This window comes from Mandrillus leucophaeus, unplaced genomic scaffold (genome assembly GCF_000951045.1).
Source record: "Mandrillus leucophaeus isolate KB7577 unplaced genomic scaffold, Mleu.le_1.0 Scaffold505, whole genome shotgun sequence".
NCBI classification, from domain to species: Eukaryota; Metazoa; Chordata; class Mammalia; order Primates; family Cercopithecidae; genus Mandrillus; species Mandrillus leucophaeus.
In genome coordinates, this window is record NW_012105421.1 from 1,245,745 (window position 1) to 1,267,606 (window position 21,862).

The 21,862-nt window shown below is 35.2% G+C and overlaps 1 protein-coding gene across 1 annotated transcript in view; it reads left to right on the forward strand.

Moving 5' to 3' along the window:
- PRPF39 (pre-mRNA processing factor 39) overlaps nt 1–21,652 on the forward strand; it is a 31,656-nt gene extending 10,004 nt beyond the window's left edge. Inside the window, exons 2-14 of the mRNA XM_011996236.1 lie at nt 1,423–1,765; nt 2,240–2,365; nt 3,025–3,143; nt 9,009–9,176; nt 13,565–13,730; nt 14,502–14,609; nt 15,712–15,876; nt 16,190–16,316; nt 16,661–16,929; nt 18,429–18,613; nt 20,238–20,312; nt 20,535–20,655; nt 20,898–21,652. Of these exons, the coding sequence (XP_011851626.1) occupies nt 1,442–1,765; nt 2,240–2,365; nt 3,025–3,143; nt 9,009–9,176; nt 13,565–13,730; nt 14,502–14,609; nt 15,712–15,876; nt 16,190–16,316; nt 16,661–16,929; nt 18,429–18,613; nt 20,238–20,312; nt 20,535–20,655; nt 20,898–20,954 (2,010 nt within the window). The 5' untranslated portion in view covers nt 1,423–1,441 and the 3' untranslated portion in view covers nt 20,955–21,652. The remainder of the gene's footprint in view (nt 1–1,422; nt 1,766–2,239; nt 2,366–3,024; nt 3,144–9,008; nt 9,177–13,564; nt 13,731–14,501; nt 14,610–15,711; nt 15,877–16,189; nt 16,317–16,660; nt 16,930–18,428; nt 18,614–20,237; nt 20,313–20,534; nt 20,656–20,897) is intronic.
- The last annotated feature ends 210 nt before the right edge of the window (nt 21,653–21,862 follow it).

The window sequence follows — 21,862 nt, forward strand, 5'->3', positions numbered from 1 at the left end:
AGCCAGGATGGTCTCGATCTCCTGACCTCGTGATCCACCCGTCTCGGCCTCCCAAAGTGCTGGGATTACAGGCTTGAGCCACCGCGCCCGGCCCTTCTTTTTCTTAATATACCCTCCATTTTTGCTATACGACAGTGCTGGTAATGAATGCCCTTAAACAAATATGTTTTTTTCTGATTATTTCTATAGTATAAAATATGTACAATTGCTATTTGGTACACTCATTTTGATTTATGTCTTTATTAGTAAAGATATAATTCTTTTATATGTTTATTGGTCATTTGCATTTCTTCATTTGCATTATTGTCTTTAAAGTTTTAATCATCTTTTTAATTACTATTAATATATAAGCAGTAGTATATTCTAAGTATATTTTAAGAGTAAATCAGTTTTATGGTCAGCTTAATTTTGAGAATTCCTCATTAAAAAAAATGGACATGCCCTATAATTTAATGATTTGGTTTCCATTCAAGCTATTAGTGGAAGCTTATGATTATGAAAATATAATGTGGTACTACCTTAAAGGGGTAATTCCCTGTTACCTTATAGCCTTAAAAATTAGATGACATAATTTTAGATATGTTGTGCAGTTATTATCCAGACTGTAAGCCTTTCTCAAATATGTTTTTTAGAGTTAGGGCCGTGCTCTGTTGCCCAGGCTGGAGTACTGTAGCAGGGTCAGTGCTTATAGCCACCTTGAACTCCTGGGTTCAAGTGATCCTCCTGATTCAGTGTCTCCCGAGTAGCTGGGACTACAGCTGTATGCCACCATGCCTGGCCCCTTAAATGTATTTTAAGTAACATTTATTCACTTTAAAAATTACTTTTTAATTTTTTAAAACCATAATTTTTATCTTCTATAATAAATTTGAAACCTAGCTGTCAGGATTTATAATTCATAAATAGATAGATATATTTAAGCAATATGAATTTATCTTTTCTAAAACTTTATCCTGAGCCAAGTGATGAGCTTCCTTTTGAAATGTTTATATCCATGACCAGAATTTTTGTCAGTTTTACTTTTAGCCTCCAGAACAGTTATTAAAAATATGCCGTTTTCCAGTGATTCATAGCAAGGTAACATTCGGGCACCGAATCAGATTCTTACCTAAATCAGAAACATTGAATTTTAAATAGTATTTCTTTGTTAGGTAGCAGTCAACTTACTTGTTTTATGAATGAGGTAACAAATCTGTAGTTATTTAGTTTTTATTCAAATATCAACAATAAAATGGCAGTTTTGTGAAGAATTTATAATTTTATTTATAATATAAAAACTAATGAACCTTCTGATTCTGACTTGTAGGGGATTAAGAATCACATTTCTTTAATAGCCAAATTAGGGCTTTTTAAAAGATGTTGTTGAGACCAAATAATTTTATTGGCATTTGGAAGATATTTCTCTTTTTTGTGTTTCCACAGATCATTTACTGAAGACAATATGCAAAATTCTCACATGGATGAATACAGAAATTCTAGTAATGGCAGCACAGGCAATAGTTCAGAGGTAGTGGTAGAACATCCTACTGATTTCAGTACTGAGATTATGAATGTTACAGAAATGGAACAGTCACCTGATGACTCTCCCAATGTGAATGCATCTACAGAAGAAAGTGAAATGGCAAGTGCTGTGGACCTTCCAGTGACGCTGACAGAAACAGAAGCAAATTTCCCTCCAGAATATGAAAAATTTTGGAAAACTGTGGAAAATAATCCTCAGGATTTTACAGGCTGGGTATATTTGCTTCAATATGTAGAACAGGAGGTTAGTAACTATTAAAATGGTATCAGAAGGGACAAATTAATCAAGTCATGTTAATTTATAATGAAACAGTAGACCTTATTTATGATTAAAATCAACTCATAATTTTCAAATGAAGTTGAATAACATTAGGTAGATACATTTTTAGCTTTGAAAATAGCTTATAGCTTTTGTATGTTGTAGAGAGTCAGTAGTGTCAAAGCTTAATATTTTGTAATAATTGAGGTGTAAGTGTGTGTGTAAAATTGTTGAAATAAAATGTTGACAAAATTAGTTTCTTCTGTTTCAGTTGCATTTAGAAGAAAAAAAGTCAAGGAATAAAAGAAGGGCTGCTCCATCGGCAGAGCAGCCTGCATGTGGAGTTTTTAAGCCTGCCATTTATTATTATTTTTTTAGATAATAACGTTTGAAAGGAATAATAAATATTTTTTTGACAGCAATTTCCACGATATTTAAATACTGTTTCATTTTTATCAGAATCACTTGATGGCTGCCAGGAAAGCATTTGACAGATTTTTCATACACTATCCGTATTGCTATGGTTACTGGAAAAAGTATGCGGACCTTGAAAAGCGGCACGACAACATTAAACCATCAGATGAGGTGCGTACATCACTCAATAAACTTATCTCCAATAGGTACTGTAAGCCAATTAATAACAAAACAAAGATTTTTTTTTTTTTTTTTTTTTTGGCTGGCAGTACCTACCATTTATGGTCAAACAATTTTTATAGGGTATTTATTTGCATTTGTCACTCTTGTGGCATTTGTAGCTAATATTTTCTCTCTTTGTTGGCAGGTGCGTTAAACCTCTACAGTTTGTCAAGCTTTGCAGTGCAAGCCTCTGTATTACACTGCAGCTTAACAAGTAGGGCAGGGCTTTTCTCTCACTTACATTTATTTCTCATTTTCCAAACAATATAGTTGGTTTGCTAGTCACATTTGCTACGTCTTATTGCATTTTTGGTCAGACGCTGTCATTGATGCTCTAATGGGTCTGTGCCCTATGGTCTGTAACCCAAAGCCTGCCCACACAACCCGGTCAGAATGCAGGGACTGCTGCGCTTTGAAGATCAAGACTCTGCACGTGGGGATCAGAACATTGCCATGTTCTATCCAACCTCCACCCAAATGGTAATGGTAGATTATTTAAACAAAATTCCAGTAATTAGTATTTCTAAGGTTCACCGGATAACACAGTGTTGCCTCTCTGTTAAGAAATAATTAAATATTTGAAGTACAGTTTGCTGTTTTCTTCTTAGGTTTATCGGCGGGGGCTTCAGGCAATACCTCTTAGTGTTGACCTTTGGATACATTATATAAACTTCTTAAAAGAAACACTGGACCCTGGTGATCCTGAGACAAACAATACAATAAGAGGGTATGTGGAACATTGATACTGAAATTTTTTTAATGATATAAATAATTATTCTCATGTTGATAATAGAGCTCATGAAAGCTAAGCTGGAAGTTTAACTTCTATTCCATTGTTAAAAAAAAATACATATAATAAACTTATGCTTCATGATTTGAAAATGCAGATAATAAAGCCCTCCTACATTCCATACCCCTTATGTCCCCAGTTCCACTCCTCATGGTTAATAGCTTGGTGTGTGTGCTTTCAGATGTATGTATAAGTACATATTTGTGCGTATGTTTTCATATTGGTCTTTGACTTTTTTTTTTAAAGCAGTGTTTGGGAATCTCTTCTTGCCATATTTTTTAACCATTACAAAAAGTATTTTATAATACTTTATAAAAAGTAACTTATAAGCCAAAGTACTCTACTGTATTTCACCAAATCCTTATTTATAGGAAATAATCAGTGCTACAGTGAACATCTCTGTACAAGTCAATATTTTTGTAGAATGCACTAGAAATGGAACTTCTGTTAAAGGGAACACAGAGCTAAGTTTTATCACATGTTCCTTCAAAAATGGTATCAATTCTAAACTCCCACAGTGTATGAAAATAATCATTTTCCCACAGCTGTGCCACATTTTTTGTTTGTTTTACCTCCAGTGGCATCTCTGTTTTAATTTGTGTATATCTTGATTGCTCATCCTGGTTTACCATCTTCTCATATGCTTACATAAGCCATTTCTTAAATTACCTGTTGATATCGTTTGCTCAGTTTTCTATTACATTATCTTTTTCTTGATTACGGTAGTTTGTTAATGTATTTGTTTTCGATTTTCAAAAAAAGCATTTGCATATTGCTTAAGAAGTTAGCTAATTACTGCTCGTAACAAAAAGTTCCCCCTCCACCTCCCTTCAAATATTTCAGCTCTTTCTTCTGGTATTTTCCACCACGTGTATAACAGTAAATCTACGTTGCTTTCTTTCTTTCTCTGTTAGTTGTAGACATTATGTATCTGTTACGGTAAATGAGAATTTTAACCCACTTACACTTTGTTTTCCCATTCCTTTCCAATATAGCTACAGGATAGGTTTCAATAATCAACTTCAGTGTTTTTTTTTTAATCATTGTAAATCCATAAATAAGGGTGGGCACAGTGGCTTATACCTGTATTCCCAGCACTTGGGAGGCTGAGGTGGGAGGAGTGCTTGAGCCTAGGAGGTTGAGGCTGCAGTGAGCCGTGATTGTACCACTGTACTGTAGCCTGAGTGACAGAGTGAGACCTTGTCTCAAAAATAAACATTAGCTGGGTGTGGTGGCGCATGCCTGTAGTTCCACCTACTCGGGAGGCTGAGGCAAGAGAATCTCTTGAACCCGGGAGGTGGAGGTTGCAGTGAGCCGAGATCGTGCCATGCACTCCAGCCTGGGTGACAGAGCAAGACTCTGTCTCAAAAAAAAAAAAAAAAGATCAAAAACCTATAAATATTTTTCATCATACTGCCCTTTCATTTTTATAACCTTTTTGGTTTTTAATTTCTCCTCCTCTGCCCCTCATTTTTCCCATTTGTCTAATTTTCTTTGAACATTTAAGGTTTTTTCATATTCTCCAACAGCTTTGTAGAAGGCTTTAAATATAGCTTTCTATATAATCAGACCTGTTAAAAAATGTGTAAGTCCCATTTTTTCCTCTCCTTTGAGCTGTCTCTCCTGGAAACCTTTCTACTATAATCTGGACTGGTCTTCTAGTTCTGCTGTACAAGAGTTGTCTTGGGATTTTCGTATCATCATGGTTCTAGGAGATGTCTTTACGTCACTTCTGGGAGAGTATTATTAGATCTCACTCTTTTTTGATTTTATGTCCAACTTTTAGAAGAGTGTGTTCTGTAACTTCTTGTTAAAGGATGCTTGGATGAAAAAATAATTTTAAGGTTTGGTAAGCTATAGAATTTGGAGTTGAAAATTATTTTCTCTGTAGAGCTTTGAAGGCATTATTTATTCCTTTATAGCTTCTGCTGTTGCTTTTGAGAGGTCCAAAATCATTCTTCTAGAATAGATTCTCTTTCTGTAACATGTTTTTCCTCCGTGGAAGCTGTTAGGATGTTCTCTTTGAGTCTGATGTAAATGCAGTTTTATAAAAATGAGCTTTGATATGGATTTTCTTTTTCTTATTGTGATTATTGGGTGATTGGGTGAGTCTTCAATCTGAGATTCTAATATCCTTCTATTCTTAGAAATGTTATTATGATGGATATTCTTATTTTGACAATTTCCTTGCCTTGATTGTCTCTGTTGTTTTTAATAGTTGGATATTGGACCTCCTCTCTTAATTACTGAGTTTTTCTTTTCTTCTTCCTATTTTTCATATCTTAGACTGTCTGGCTTTTTGAGGTACTTCCTTGACTCTTGTATTGGATTTTTAACATCTTCCATCAGATTCTTTTTTTTTTTTGAGACAGAATCTCTGTCCCCCAGGATGGAGTGCAGTGGCGTAATCTCGGCTCACTGCAAGCTCCACCTCCTGGGTTCATGCCATTCTCCTGCCTCAGCCTCATGAGTAGCTGGGACTACAGGCACCTACCACCATGCCTGGCTAATTTTTTGTACTTTTAGTGGAGATGGGGTTTCACCGTGTTAGCCAGGATGATCTCAATCTTCTGACCTCATGATCCGCCCGTCTTGGCCTCCCAAAGTGCTGGGATTACAGGTGTGAGCCACTGCTCCCCGCTCAGATTCTTAATATCCAAGAATCTTTCTTGTTCTCTGAGTGTTCCTTTTTTTATACTCTCCAGTTCTTGTTTCATGGCTGCATATCTTTTCGTTTTCTTTGACGATACTAAGGATAGTTGAGGTTTTCCTCTGTTCCCAGGACTGTTTCCTCTGAAATTTTTCTGTTTACTCATTTTCGTCTCTGAGATACCTGATCTCTGGATTTTTATTCCTATTACAGATTAGATATTAACAAGCTGTATGAGCTAGGCACAGTGGATCACTTGAGGTCAGGAGTTCGAGACCAGGCTGGCCAACATGGTGAAACCCTGTCTCTACTTAAAATACAAAAAAATTAGCTGGGTATGGTGGCAGGAGTCTGTAATCCCAGCTTCTCAGGAGGCTGTGGTAGGAGAATTGCTTGAACCTGGAAGGCGGAGGTTGTAGTTAGCTGAGATCGTGACATTGCACTCCAAACTGGGTGACAGAGTGAGACCCTGTCTCAAAAAAAAAAAAAAAAAAACAACCTATATGGAAGCACTGTGTGTTTTGTATGGGATATTGTCAGTTGGCCTATAGGGTTTCGCAAAAAAAAAAAAAAAAAAAACAACCTATATGGAAGCACTGTGTGTTTTGTATGGGATATTGTCAGTTGGCCTATAGGGTTTCGCAGCAGCGTAATCATGTGGCCACTCTTTTTTGCTGGTGGATTCCCAGTGATAGTAACCTTATATTTTATTCCTGAGCCAAGCAGTTTCTTTAGAAAAGGATAATTTTATTTACCTGGGGAATGGAAAGCTAGCTTCTCAAGTAAGTCCCTATAGCTGGGCGGGAAAGTTGAAGATTTCTCACCATTCATTAAGTATACCTTCTTCTAAACGTTCTGTCTTTATTTCATTACCTTCTTATCTTCTTCCCCTTTTCTCTATACTTTTTTCAGTGTCTGGTTATTTTTCTGAATCATTTGGGATTCTGTAGGGACAGTAACATCTATTTTATTCTTTAGGAAACCTTACACCACATGTGCACATGCATGCATGCACAGACACACATACACACATGCTCTTCAATTGTTTATCTCTATATTAAACATTTCCTCCAATGTTGGTATGTCTTTAACTTTTTTTATGGTGTCTTTTATCATATGGAGTTTTATTTTTCCTTAATGTGCTTCTGTTTTAATTCTTACTGGTTTCTGAGTTTTGTGCCTATTTTGCCAAAAACATATAAATCTTGTATTTTGTTCTAACTTTTCTGTAGTTTTTCACTTATTCATTTATCTGACTTTAATTTCTATCTGTCATGAGATAGACATTTTTATTTTATATTTTATATTTTCCTATTATATATCATACACCAAATATTCACATACATTGATCTCTTTTTGTTTTCTTGGCTCTGTACTGTTCATCCATTTTTCTGTTACCTGGCCAGTGCCAAACTTGTAATTACTGTAGCTTCCTAGTTTCTTATATTATCTTTCAGGAAAATGCCTGCTGCATTATCTTTTTACAAAGTCATTTTGCATTTTTGTATACTAGATGAATAGTGGAATTTGATTTTTTCTTGTTCCACTCAACATTTTTTAGTGCTTTATTGAAATTGTGTTAAAATTGTGGGTTAACTTAAGGAGTGTAGTTTTATACTTTTAAAAAATTTCTCTTGATTTTAAGATACTTAAAAGTATGTATCTAAAAGCTTTATCTCATTGGAGTATTAAATCTAGTGATTAAAATTGCTTGCAGAAATCTCTTGACATGACTAGGTAATTTAAAATACTTTGTAACAAACTTTTTTTTCCCCCCTTGGAGACAGAGTCTTGCTCTGTCATCCAGGCCAGAGTGCAGTGGTGAGTGGTGCAATTTCAGCTCACTGTCACCTCCGCCTCCCAGGTTCAAGTGATTCTCATGCCTCAGACTCCTGAGTAGCTCGGGTTACAGATGTGTACCACAACACCCAGCTAATTTTTGTATTTTTAGCAGAGATGGGGTTTTGCTGTGTTGGTAAGGCTGGTCTCAAACTCCTGGCCTCATTTGTTGGGATTATAGGCGTGAGCCATTGTGCCCAGCCTGTGATAAATTTTAATGATAGAATTTTAGAATTGAGACAGGGTTTTGAGAGGTTTAAAGTATATGTATACTTTTTTTTTGAAACAGTGTCGCGCTCTGTCACCCAGTCTGGAGGAGTGCAGTGGCGCAATCTCGGCTCACTGCAACCTCTGCCTGCTGGCTTCAAGCAATTCTCCTGCCTCAGCCTCCCAAGTAGCTGGGACTACAGGCATGTGCCACCATGCCTGGCTAATTTTTTGTATTTTAGTAGACACGGGGTTTCACCATGCTGGCCAGGCTGGTCTGAAACTCCTGACCTTGTGATCCATCTGGCTTGACCTCCGAAAGTGCTGGGATTACAGGCGTGAGCCACTGTGCCTGGCCTTTGTATACTTATCTTACAAGGCAGCCAGATTCCTTGTTGGAGAATTATTTTTGCTTGAAAATATTCTTTTTTTTTTTTTTTTGAGACGGGGTCTCTGTTGCGCAGTCTGGAGTACAATGGCGCGATCTCGGCTCACTGCAGCCTCCACCTCCTGGGTTCAAACGATTCTCCTGCCTCAGCCTCCCAAATAGCTGGGATTACAGGCACCTGCCATCATGTCTAGCTAATTTTTGTATTTTTGAAGAGATGGGATTTCACCATGTTGGCCAGGCTGGTCTTGAACTCCTGACCTCAGGTGATTCTCCCGCCTTGGCCTCCCAAAGTGCTGCTATTACAGGCATGAGCCACCACGCCTGGTGAAAATATTCTTAAATTGAGATAAAATTTGCCTCTCTTTAACTTCCTGCTTGTTTTAATTTTGTCTTCTGTCATAAATGAATCTATACAACAGACATTTCAGATTTAACAAATACTTAAATGTCTGCTCTTACCTATTTGCAATGTGTACATTTTGTATTTTCTATATGATAAAATTACATAAAGTACATTTAACTGTTCCCTTTGTTTTCTCACTCTTTTTAAGCAACTCTTGTATGCTTTCTGTTATTCTGTCTACTGTTTAATCCCTACTTGCATAGGAAACAGTTGAATATAATTTTTGAAGTTAGCATTATTTTTTAAATTTAGAAATATTTTATAAGTGATTTTGTCTTGGAAAGATAACTTAAGAGTAATTTAATTTTTCAGAACTTTTGAGCATGCTGTTCTAGCTGCAGGAACAGATTTCCGTTCTGACAGACTGTGGGAAATGTATATAAACTGGGAAAATGAGCAGGGAAACCTGAGAGAAGTTACAGCTATATATGATCGTATTCTTGGTATTCCAACGCAGCTGTATAGTCATCATTTTCAGAGGTAGGTGGGAAATTCTGATCTTTGAAACATCTTTGATTACTCAGATAGTTGATAATATTAAGTATTATAATTCTCTTGAAATGTTATGTAAGCTTTTATTACTTGGAAAGAGGAATAAATTTTGTTGCTAATCACAACCTACATGCTTGCTTTTGACATTTTTTTCATATGCCTTATGAAATGTTTAGAAATTTTACTGTTTTTAGTTAGAAGTTTTTCCTTATTCATTTTAATAGATAAAGAAACACAGGAATTCTGTCTTGTCTAAGGTAGTTCAGAGTAGTGAAGGAATGAGCAAATAGCAAGTTTAGTTATTTATTTATGGCATTAAATTGACACAGTGCCTGGCACATGATAGATGCTTATTTTTTTTAAACTTAATGATTTGCTAAATATACATTCTTGTGATTGCTATAACACCTTATATCCAAAACAGTGAAGGATGCATTTTGTATAGTAAGTAGTATCTATTTTCAAATAATCAGGTATCATTCCATTTTAATTTTCTACCATGATTTTTCTGTTATGGTTGGTATCCTTTTAATGATTACTGTTAAAACAACTTATTCTGTGTGTCATTATTTTTGTGTTTTGTTTTCTGCTTTATTCAGAGTATTACATCAATAAGGATCCAGAAAGTCTTTCTGAACAAGTATGAGGATTGTGTCTTTGCTTTTTTAAAATTGACATGTTTTCTATTTTTTGTTATAATTTTTATGAGCAGTCTTGAATAAACTTAGGTACTTTTTAAGTGAGTGATTTTCTAAAGTTTTCTTTACTACCAAAAGTAGAAGACTTTTATGAAGTATTTGTAAAGTACAACAGTTTGCTAGAGGTAGAAGTTATACAGACTCAGGTTAGAAATAGGAAGCATATAGATAGGCATATACTTTCTGCTTTCGATGAAATAGAGGAAGTAGGCAGGTTTCTAAGATACAATGACCAGGGAAGACACTTGCTGAAAGACGTTAACACAAGCAAGAATTGGCATATGGAAATGCTTGGTAAATAGTTACCGAACACATAAGTACAAACGTACTTAAATTACCTGATGGGCCAAAGAGGGTGTCTTTTCATAGACTAGTTCTTCTGTGATTTAAAGTATAGGAAAAATCTATGACTACAAGACTTTACTGATGATGAAAAAAAGTATGTGTAGGAAACACACATAGCATTTTCTATATCCCAGACACTCTGCTGAGTGTGTTACGATTCACTTAATCCTCCCAGTAACCCAGTGAGGCAAGGACTATTGTTCCCATTTTATGAAAGGGGAGACACAGAGAGATGAGCATATTTATCTAAGGCCACAGAGTTTGTAAGTGATTGGAAGCTACTTGGAACCTAGACAGTATGGCCCTAAAGTTTTTGATATGTTATCCTACAAGTCCTTTTTTATTTCTAAATAATTATCCCACCAGGCTTTTATTTATTTATTTTTCTTTAAGTCATCAGTTACCCTACGCTTTTAAAAATGCGTATATACTTATAATAGATATTAGTGGGATTATATTACACATACTGATCTATAATCTGCTATTTTTCACTGAATGCATTTAGAACCACTTTCCTTATCAGTTATAGCAAACTCACAAGTAGTCTTTATGCAGTTCTTACAGTTTATATAAGTTAACTAATTCACATGACTTTGAATTACTTTGAGAACCACTGAATTTTTTTTTTTTCCAGTAACACATGCTTCTTTCTTAAAGTCATTTATTTAGCATTTGCTGTGTACCTGTTGATAGGCTAAGTTGTGGGAATGAAGGCACGAAGAAGATAGCATGCCTGTGAGTTGGTCAGAAGGATAGAGGAGGAGGCATGTGTTAAAAAACGTATTCTAAGTGCTATACAGTAATAATGGAAATACTTTATTGTGCTTGTGCATTAGGCTTGTATATGGGATGTACCCTGCACATTATCTCTGAGATAATGTCTAATTTAAAACTTTAGTGTGAGGACTTTGTGATCTGGTCTAATATCCAGGTCCAATCCCTGGTAGTTCCTGAGCTCTAAACACACCTAAGTCTGATAACTTCCAAAAGGGCAATGCTGTTTTATATCTTTATGACTGTAATACCTTTTCCTCTTTCCACTTGTCTAGTGGACTCATATTCCTTGAGACCACACAGTTTTGTGTCTTCTCTGTGAAATTTTCTCTGGTTCACCTATATTGAGATATCTAGTCTGTCGTTTGTGCCACCACTTTACCTACATTTGTTTACATTTATATCAGCACCAGTAACACTGCTTTGAATTTATGTCTCCTATATCCTCAACATGCCTGTCAGTTTCTGAGGCATAATTCTTTGTATCTCTAATACCTAAGAATAGACCTCAATATGTATGAGACACTCAGCCAGTCTTTACTGAATAAATGTTAGCTTTATAATACAAAAAGCTGCTGAAAAAATACTGTTTAATATTATGCACATTTTGTCACTGTTTTAAAGAAGTCGTTACATGATGTAGCAATCAAGTCATTTTAGATTTATGTACTGTATGTATTTTAAAATTTTACCTTATTTTAAGTTTTTTAATTCATATGTTGACAGTTTTGAGTTTTAATATTCATCTGTAATTAAATCTGTTTTTTCATACTACATATTTGAGAGTTACTTCCTCATTTTTAATTTTTTAACATGAGGCAATCTGTGTTAATTTTTTTCCTCCTGGTACTGAAATGGGCTGTTAGCCTCTGTAACCATTGACTTTGCAAAATTTAAATTAGATTCCAGTGTTATTTATATACTTGTTTTTTTTTTTTTTGAGATGGAATCTCGCTCTGTTGCCCAGGCTGGATTGCAGTGATGCATTCTTCACTCGCTGTAGCCTCCACCTCCCAGGTTCAAGTGATTCTCCTGCCTCAGCCTCCCGAGTAGCTGGGATTACAGGTGCCCGCCGCGACACCTGGCTAATTTTTGTATTTTTAGTACAGACGTGTTTCACCATGTTTGCCAGTCTGGTCTTGAACTCCAGACCTCAGGTGATCTGCCCACCTCAGCTGGGATTACAGGCGTGAGCAGGTGCTTGGGAGGCTGAGGCAGATGATCACCTGAGGTCAGTAGTTCAAGACCAGGCTGACCAACAAGGTTAAACCCTGTCTCTACTAAAAATACAAAAATTAGCTGGGCGTGGTGGTGCGCAACTGTAATCCCAGCTGCTTGGGAGGCTGAGGCAGGAGAATTGCCTGAACCTGGGAGGTGGAGCTTGCAGTGAGCCAAGATGTCACCATGGCACTCCAGCCTGGGCAACAGAGCGGGACTCCATCTCACACACACACACACAAAGAAAGAAATGCTGAGGGTATTCATTTTCAGATGAAGATGCCATGCTTACTTTAAGATATTTCATATTTGAGGTTCCAAAGATATGTTCAAATTGTGATGGTGTAGATATTTTAGCTCCTCAACTTGGTGTTTTTGATTAAAATTTGTATATATACAAATTATTGCATGTTTTTATAAAATAGCGAAATGATTTTTTTTTCAAAAATCTTTTTATAGATTAGCTTAAAACTAATCTATATTTCTTTGTGCAGAGTATTGGCAGTTGGATATGCTAATCTGATTAGGAGAAAGGTTTGGACTTGTGTTATAGTCTTGAGAGTCACCATGGTATACTTATTTCAAGCTGTATCAGTGAGATTGGCCAGAGTTATGTATTAATAAAAATAGATGAGAACCAACTGGAGAGTGAAATTCTTGGGAATAGTAGCATTTAGGGCAGGTAGGAAGGGGAATAGGACATAGAGCAGCAGTCAGAGGCTTGGAGGACCATACTACAAAACAAGTGTCCATTTAATTTTATATATGAGGTAATTGATAACCTTAATTAGGAAGTTTCATTGGATTTTTGCGTACTCACGTAGATTGAAGAGTATTTGGGAGGTGGGAAGGAAATGCTATATTTGTTGATTATTTACAAGTGATCATTTAGAATTTAAATGTGGATCACAATATTTAATTTTACTGTGACTTGTGTGTCTTCGTAGTAAAATAGATTCTATGACACACAAATAATAGGTATTAATCATCTTATTCTACAGTTGAGGAAACTAAGATTTAGAGAAAGGAAAAACTTCCCTTAAGTCAGATAACCAGTAACAGACAGAACTGAGGTTTCAGTTTATGCCCGTCCATGCCTTCTCCATTCTACTGTAAAGGAAGGAAGAAGTGGAAGATGTTTATAGACTGTTTTATCATATGGTAGTGTTTTATCATATATGGTAGAGTTTTAATATAGAAAAGAAGGAGAAAAGTTATGATATTTTGGTTTCTTTCTTTAAATCAAATCCTTTGAAAGAGTAGTATGTAGTAGGAATCTCAATATGAGATCTAAAATTATGATTCAAATATAGAATATATATTTTTATTGTCTTCCTTTAGATTTAAAGAACATGTACAGAATAACTTGCCTAGAGATCTTTTAACTGGTGAACAGTTTATTCAGTTGCGAAGGGAGTTAGCTTCTGTAAATGGACATAGTGGTGATGATGGTCCCCCTGGTGATGATCTACCATCGGGAATTGAAGACATAACTGATCCTGCAAAGGTAACCAGTCTTATTCTAAAGTTCGTCAGTGGCCAGGTGTGGTGGCTTATGCCTGTAATCCCAGCACTTTGGGAGGCCAAGTTAGGCGAATCACGTGGGGTCCAGAGTTTGAGACCAGTCTAGGCAACATGGTGAAACCCCCGTCTATACTAAACGTACAAAAATTAGCCAGGTGTGGTAGCACATGACTGTAGTCCCATCTACTTGGGAGGCTGAGGTGGGAAGATTGCTTGAACCTGAGAGGTAGAGGTTGCAGTGAGCTGAGATGGCACCACTGCACTCCAGCCTGGGCCATAGAGCAAGACTCCATCTCAGGAAAAAAAAAAAGGTCTTCAGTGCAGAAGAAACTGGACCTGTTATCCCTTGACTCCATGAGTAGCACAGTGATCACTTATATAGCCGGCCATTTACCCAGTGACTTGTAGCTTGTTTGAAATTAATTTCTGTTTAAGGCAAGTGGGGATTGAGTACTTCTACTACGAGACACCCCAAGATAAACTTAGCTTAGAAGGAATATTTTGCCTAGGTTGTGAATCTGCTATCCCAATGTAAGAAAAAAAAAAAAAGAAATGTATGAAAGTGGCTAATTAGGAAGTTGTGTGATAAGTTGTGTGATGTGTTAATTGGATTTTGCACATAATTGTCAACAGTTAAAAATCTACCACTATTCTAAGACTAAAATATCTGTGAATAATACTGAAATGTAAGCAGTGATACTGAAAATGTTCAGTATAGTTTGTGAGATTTATTTTTTCCCTTTTTCTTCCCAAGTTAATTACAGAAATAGAAAACATGAGACATAGAATCATTGAGATTCATCAAGAAATGTTTAATTATAATGAGCATGAAGTTAGTAAAAGGTGGACATTTGAAGAAGGTGTAAGTGTTTTCTAACAGTCTTTAAAATACGAAGTACGAATAATTTATTTTTCTTTCAATTTTGATAGTACTATCTCTGTTGTAATTTTATTTTTGCATATTTAAGCCATAACTTCAGATGTTCGTCTCATTTATTATAATCATTATCAGTTTTTCCATTTTCCCTAATCAGTTTTAGAATGTTTGAATTCAGATTTACTTGAATTGCAAGATATCTGCTTAATCTGAACAATTTTATTCTAATTGTTCAATTTTTAAAAGTCAACTTCATGGGGTTATACTTTACATACATTATAATTCACCCATTTTAGGTTTATAGTAAAATGAGGTAATTTCCCACAGTTTTAATTCTTTGTTTTTTTTTTTTTTTTTTCCTGACTGCTTTACTGAGATAATTTACATGCCATATAATTCACCCATTTAAAGTGTACAGTTCAATAGTTCTTAGTATATTCACAGATATGCACAACCATCACCACAGTCAATTTTTAAACATAATCACCACCTCAAAAAATAACACCTTAACTTTTAGTTGTCACTACCCCTACCTCCTCAGCTGCAACCCTCTACCCCCAGTGTTAAGGTACCACTATCTGCTTTTTGTTTCTGTTGATTTCCCTATAATGGCCTTTCATATGAATGGAATCTTAGAATATGGAATCATTTCACAGATGTATGTATGTACATTGTAGTCATCACAGCAATCAAGATACAGACAGAACTCTTTTAGCACTGCAAAGGTCCCCTTGGCCCCTTTCCAGCCAGAGTTCCCCTTCTCTACTCCTAGCCCTAGGCAGCCATTGATCTGCTTTCTGTCACTATGGTTGTTCAATTTTAAAATTTTCAACAAAGTATAAAATGTTCTGTACATTAAAAAGCATGTAATTGGCAAAATGGCAGAAGAAATAGAAAATGTATTATTTCATTTGTGAAGCTTAAGGAATTTAAGGGATTTTTAATTTTAAAAGTTTTTTAAATTATGAAATACGATTAAAAAATTTTAATTATCAATTATATTTAAAATAATTTGTATTAACACTGTGCTTGTGCATATTTTGGTGATTTGGTTTACTTTCATTGGCATGTTACAATTTCATTACAGATTAAAAGACCTTACTTTCATGTGAAACCTTTGGAAAAGGCACAACTAAAAAACTGGAAGGAATACTTAGAATTTGAAATTGAAAATGGGACTCATGAACGAGTTGTGGTTCTCTTTGAAAGATGTGTCATATCATGTGCCCTCTATGAGGAGTTTTGGATTAAGGTAAGAAAATCATGTGCTCTTAAACTTGAATATATTATAAACATTGATCTAGTGACTAACCTTTTTTGTACTTCTGTTGAATGTTGTTCATATAACTATATCTGTTGCATTAGGAGATGGTCTGCTTGCAACCAGATTTGACTGCTGCATATGCCAACCTCGTTGCCTCTCTTCGTCCTTCCTTACAGAAACTAGTCTAGTGGTTCAATAAAGGTGCTGAATGGGTTTAAAAATAGAATTTTATCGTTCTGTCACAAATTTAATGACTTGTTCAACTGTAAATTATTCAGTATTTCCTCTTTTCTGTATGTAGTATGCCAAGTACATGGAAAACCATAGCATTGAAGGAGTGAGGCATGTCTTCAGCAGAGCTTGTACTATACATCTCCCAAAGAAACCCATGGTGCATATGCTTTGGGCAGCTTTTGAGGAGCAGCAGGGTAAGAGTGGAGAAATTCAATTGATATTTTTGAGATTTTCAGTTATTTCAGGAAACAGTGGTAACAAATTGAGTAGTAAGGGATGGTGTAAAGCAGAGTTTGGCAAACTTTTTCTCTAAAGGGCCAGATAGTAAATATTTTAGGCTTTATAAGCCATGTGTTCTGACTTTTAGGCTTTGCAAGCCATTGTAGCCCCCAGACAGCCCTAGGCAGTATGTAAATATGTGTGGCTGTTTCCCTTTAGTTGCTGGATTTAGCCCCTGGGTGATTGTTGCCAGTATGTGGTTATAAACATTATTTTAGTTGTTTAAAGCAAAGCATAAACATTTAATTACTGTTTCTAGGTAATATTAATGAAGCCAGGAATATCTTGAGAACATTTGAAGAATGTGTTCTAGGGTTGGCAATGGTTCGTTTACGAAGAGTAAGTTTAGAACGACGGCATGGAAATCTGGAAGAAGCTGAACATTTGCTTCAGGATGCCATTAAGAATGCCAAATCAAATAATGAATCTTCATTTTATGCTGTCAAACTAGCCCGGCATCTTTTCAAAATACAGAAAAACCTTCCAAAATCAAGAAAGGTGCTTTTGGAAGCAATCGAAAGAGACAAAGTATGCATTTGTATTTTTAAGAGTATCTTCTATAAAAACACCAGTGGTCAGTGTATTTTCACTGTGGCAACTGTGATGAAAGATTTGGTCTGTATGTAATATGTTTTATTACTAAATGAGGACAACAGTCCCTCTAAACTGATGTTGCCATTTAAAAAATTTTTTCAAATTGTTTTGAATTAAAAGTTTGAGACATAAGATTATTGGGTTAAAATTGTTGTAGACATTGTGATACTTTATATTTTCCCTTTAGAAATTATCAACAAATTTACTGATTATTAAGTAGAACAGAGGACTTGGGAGAATACTTTATAAACAAAAGCATAAGCATTGCCTGTGTTGTAAGCACATTTGGGAGTGAGATGATTTAGTTTCTCCATAGAGTACTTTTTATGTATCAGTTGAAAAAGGCAGTGTACAGGAATAGGTCATTTCTCAGGTTTTAGGATTTTAGTTATTGCCAGGTCTGTTTAAGATAAAGATTTATAGCAGTTTGCTTCTAGCTGCAGTTTAAGAGGTTTATCTTTTTTTTTTTTTTTTTTTGGAGACAGTCTTGCTCTGTCACCTAAGCTGGAGTGCAGTGGTGCCATCTTGGCTCACTTCAACCTCTGCCACGCGGGTTCACGCAATTTTCCAGTCTCAGCCTCCCGAGTAGCTGGGATTACAGGCACGCTCACCGTGTCCAGCTAATTTTTGTATTTTTAGTAGACACGAGGTTTCACCATGTTGGTGAGGCTGATCTTGAACTCCAGACCTCAGGTGATCTGCCTGCCTCGGCCTCCCAAAGTGCTGGGATTACAGGCGTGAGCCACCTCATTTGGCGGTGTTTTTTTTTTTTTTGAGACAGAGTCATTGTCACCGAGGCTGGATTGCAGTAGCGTGATCTCAGCTGACTGCAGCCTCCGCCTCCTGGGTTCAAGCCATTCTCCTGCCTCAGCCTTCCGAGTAGCTGGGATTAAAGGTGTGCGCCTCCATGCCAGCTAATTTTTGTATTTCTAGTAGAGATGGGGTTTTACCATGGTGGCCAGGCTGGTCTCAAACTTCATACCTCAAGTGATCCTCCTGCCTTGGGCTCCTAAAGTGCTGGGATTATAGGCATGAGCCACCAGGCCCAGTTAAGATGTTTATCTATAGTTGTAGTAAAGATTTAAATTATTTGAAGCATAGAGATAATTTTTTTATGTTTTATTTTCTAATGGTCATGGTAAGTCAAGTCATACTAAATACAAGATAGGATATAGTTTTAATTTATTGGCATTTAACAATTTGTATTGTTTAGGAGATACTAGAATGATCAATTGATTGAAAAATTCATCAGTGTGTTAATGAATTCTTTCACCCTTTTAGATATATGCCGAAAACATTTAGCATGAGTTGTATTTTAATACAAAACAATTTTCATTTTTTTTTTCAAATTGAGACAAAAACTAAGGCATTTTAAATATCTGTGCTCTAATAAAAATATATTAGAAATATTAATGATGCTGCTTTTTACACAGGAGAATACAAAGTTATACCTCAATTTACTTGAAATGGAATATAGTGGTGACCTCAAACAAAATGAAGAAAATATCCTAAATTGTTTTGACAAAGCTGTACATGGTTCATTACCTATTAAAATGAGAATTACATTTTCTCAGAGAAAAGTGGAATTTCTTGAAGATTTTGGTTCCGATGTTAATAAGTAAGATCTTAATTATATTACCTATTTGAATGATAAATGAGCATTGTTATTTTTGTATGGGGATTTGATGATTAGTATAGATTAATACATTGTTAAATTTTAAAATGTTCGCTTAGTTTACTTTTTCCTCAGATATATGTGGGGGTAAATTCAATTTTATAAATGTATATGCATTTAACAGGAAGACATACGGTTAGTCTTTCCTTCAAAACTGTTTTCCCAATTTTAGAGTGACAATTTAAACCATGACTGAATGAGAGAAGGCAGGAAGGAGCAATCCTGTGAAAGGGGAATGGGATAAGGATTGAACCCTGAAACCCAAATATTTAATATATAGGTCAATAAAGATGGATGGGATTAATCTCCAGTAGGAGTGCTGTTTTCTGAGATTGGAGAAGAGGATGGATATGGTCCCACAGAACACGCCTAGTGGCCTCATCTTCATTTTAAAAGACCGAAAGTTGAGGATAGTTGAAGAGAATGCTCCAGTGGATTTGGGAAAAGGACAAGTTTAAGATTTAATTTACTAAGAGTACAAGTATTGGCTAGAGCATTGCTGAAGTTCCAGTCTTACCTGATCTAGTAAGGAAATACCAGTTCCTGTTAGGCATGTGCCTTCTCTGATTATTCTCATTTAGATTTCTGTTGAAACCACTGTAGATAAACTGAGAATTAGTTGTATCTGGGTGTTTGTATATGTGTGTATATATTTTTGATGGCTGTGTAAAATTTCAGTGCAACTAATAGAACAGCTAATGTTTATATTAGTGTATTTTAATGTATTAATGTCTAGATTTGCATGCTTGGCATGATGCCAAATGTTTTATATTAGCTATCTTGCAGAAAATTCGTATCAGTAGAATGAGGGTATAGGGTTCTGTTCTCTTAATAGATAAGGAGAGGAATAAACAAAGATTAGGCATTTTTTCTGAGGTAATGTAGCTATTATTGTGGAGCTTGGACTGAACCTACTTCAGTTTCTGCTCTTAACTGCTTGGATGCCGTGTATTTAGTGTCTTATGTTTACACTGAAGAAGGTACACAAAAGATGAGATACGTAATTCTAGCTTCTAGTCTAGTTGAATGATATGATTAATAGAGGAAGTAAGTGTATGAGGTAGCAAGTAACTGCTAGGAGGGCTGTGATCTCTCTGTGGATCAGAATGGATTTGTCATGATAAGCTGAGCAGAGGACACAGTGGCGAAAGCAAGTTGAAGCTTATCTAAAAGTAACATCTGCTTCATTGGAGGTTTTTGTGAAGTAGTGGAAGCGTGATCTTGACTCTGTCGTGCATTGAAAGCTAGACTGAATTGATAGCACATGGAGTAGGCAGTTGATAGTAGTAAGCTATTGGAGTTTTGACCAGTGATGTTAAATGACATTATTTTAATTTGGCAAAAATAGGCAGACAAATTGGAGATTCAACACAAGTGTCATTTAGTCCATTGTAAGTATAGGGAATGGAGTGTCTATCAGAACTATGATTTTAGTAGTAGAAATTTTAAAAATAAAGGAGTCGCTTAGAAATTTTCTTAGGCAGTTTCTTAAGTAAAAATAACTTTAAATATTTAATAAAGTTTGTTTTTTATATATTCCAGATGATATGTTTTTCTTTGCTTTCAGGCTTCTGAATGCTTATGATGAACATCAGACACTCCTAAAAGAACAGGATTCTTTAAAAAGGAAAGCAGAAAATGGGTATGTCACTTTTTGCTAAGTCAAGAAGGGGTGCTTCATTATGAAACGCCTTCAAAGACAAATGTTACTTTTGTTGTAATTTACATACTTTATTTTCATGATTTGAAAGTCATGAATGATTCAGAACTTCAGTAATACAAATGTATAGATAACATTCATCTATTCGTTAAAGTTGTTATCTGTGGGAGTTTTGAAAGTTTCCATTTTGCCATTTTATAATAGATCAGAAGAACCAGAGGAAAAGAAAGCACACACAGAAGATACAACTTCATCATCTACACAGATGATTGATGGTGATTTACAGGCAAACCAAGCTGTATATAATTATAGTGCATGGTATCAAGTGAGTATGCATAATTATAATTCTTTGTTCATAGATGTTATTAGCATAAAATAGGATACTTTCTTTTTTAAAAAAAATGTTTTTGTTCCAATTGTGTAATACATTCTTTGGTGGTTAAGTACTAGAATTTTTAGCAGTGAACACTTGCTTGTTTTCTTAAACATACCTGCTTTAATTATACTTTTACATATGGAACTCTGCCATAGTTCTAGTATACTAACACACTTAATTTTTCCTTTCAGTACAATTATCAGAATCCTTGGAATTACGGACAATATTATCCTCCCCCTCCAACCTGATGGGAAAAATGTAAATTTCAAATGGAGTGTGTGAAAAGTATGAAATTATTATTTTTTTTAATGAGGGATGTAAACAGTATAAGCTTGTTGTATTTGAAAACCTGTCTTCCTTGTTTCTGTGTAACATGATTTGTTTAGTAATAGGGGAAAAATGTCAATTAGTAGCTTACCACAGATACTGATACTGTTTCCTACCATTTATAAAATTTACTTTTTATTGAAGAACTATTTTTTGATTTTTGCATTAAGCGGTCTAGAATTCTTTTGCAATGCATTTGCAACAGAATTTTGTAGCCTTAAGGGGTAGGAAGAAAAACCTGACTGCAAATCATGTCAGTGTAGTACAAAATTCTGACAACACATAAGGGCTGGTTATTAAGGATTTACCTTTTTTTTTTTTTAAAAAAAAAAAGGACTTTAACCTTTGCTATCAAGGTTTTCTCTGTTTCAGTTATACTTGTGAATTGTGATCTAACGGCAGAAAGGATACATTATTAAAATACTATGCCTTGGAATAGAGATTATAAATGAGAAAATGGAATGTTTGCATCCCTTTAAAAATGAAAATCATATCAAAAGTATGTTGTTTCAGGAGACTTTGTATTTAGAATATTCATGTAAAACTTGTGAACAAGCTTTCATTTTGATCAAACTGATCATCTTCATTTTTGTAATAAAATGGAAGACTCATCCAGTAATCGTTTATGAATTTATTTTGGGGGCATCAATTAATAATATTAACTTTATGTTCATCTTTATTAGTGGCTCATTGGTTTTGAAGTGCACTTTTCCTAAATTGAGGTATTGATCTTCATGCCAAGATTTCTTCCCTTTTAGCATTTTGTTTCCCCTCAAGCCCTATGCTTTGCCTTCTCATTATACAGGCAATCTGTCCAGATAATTTTACT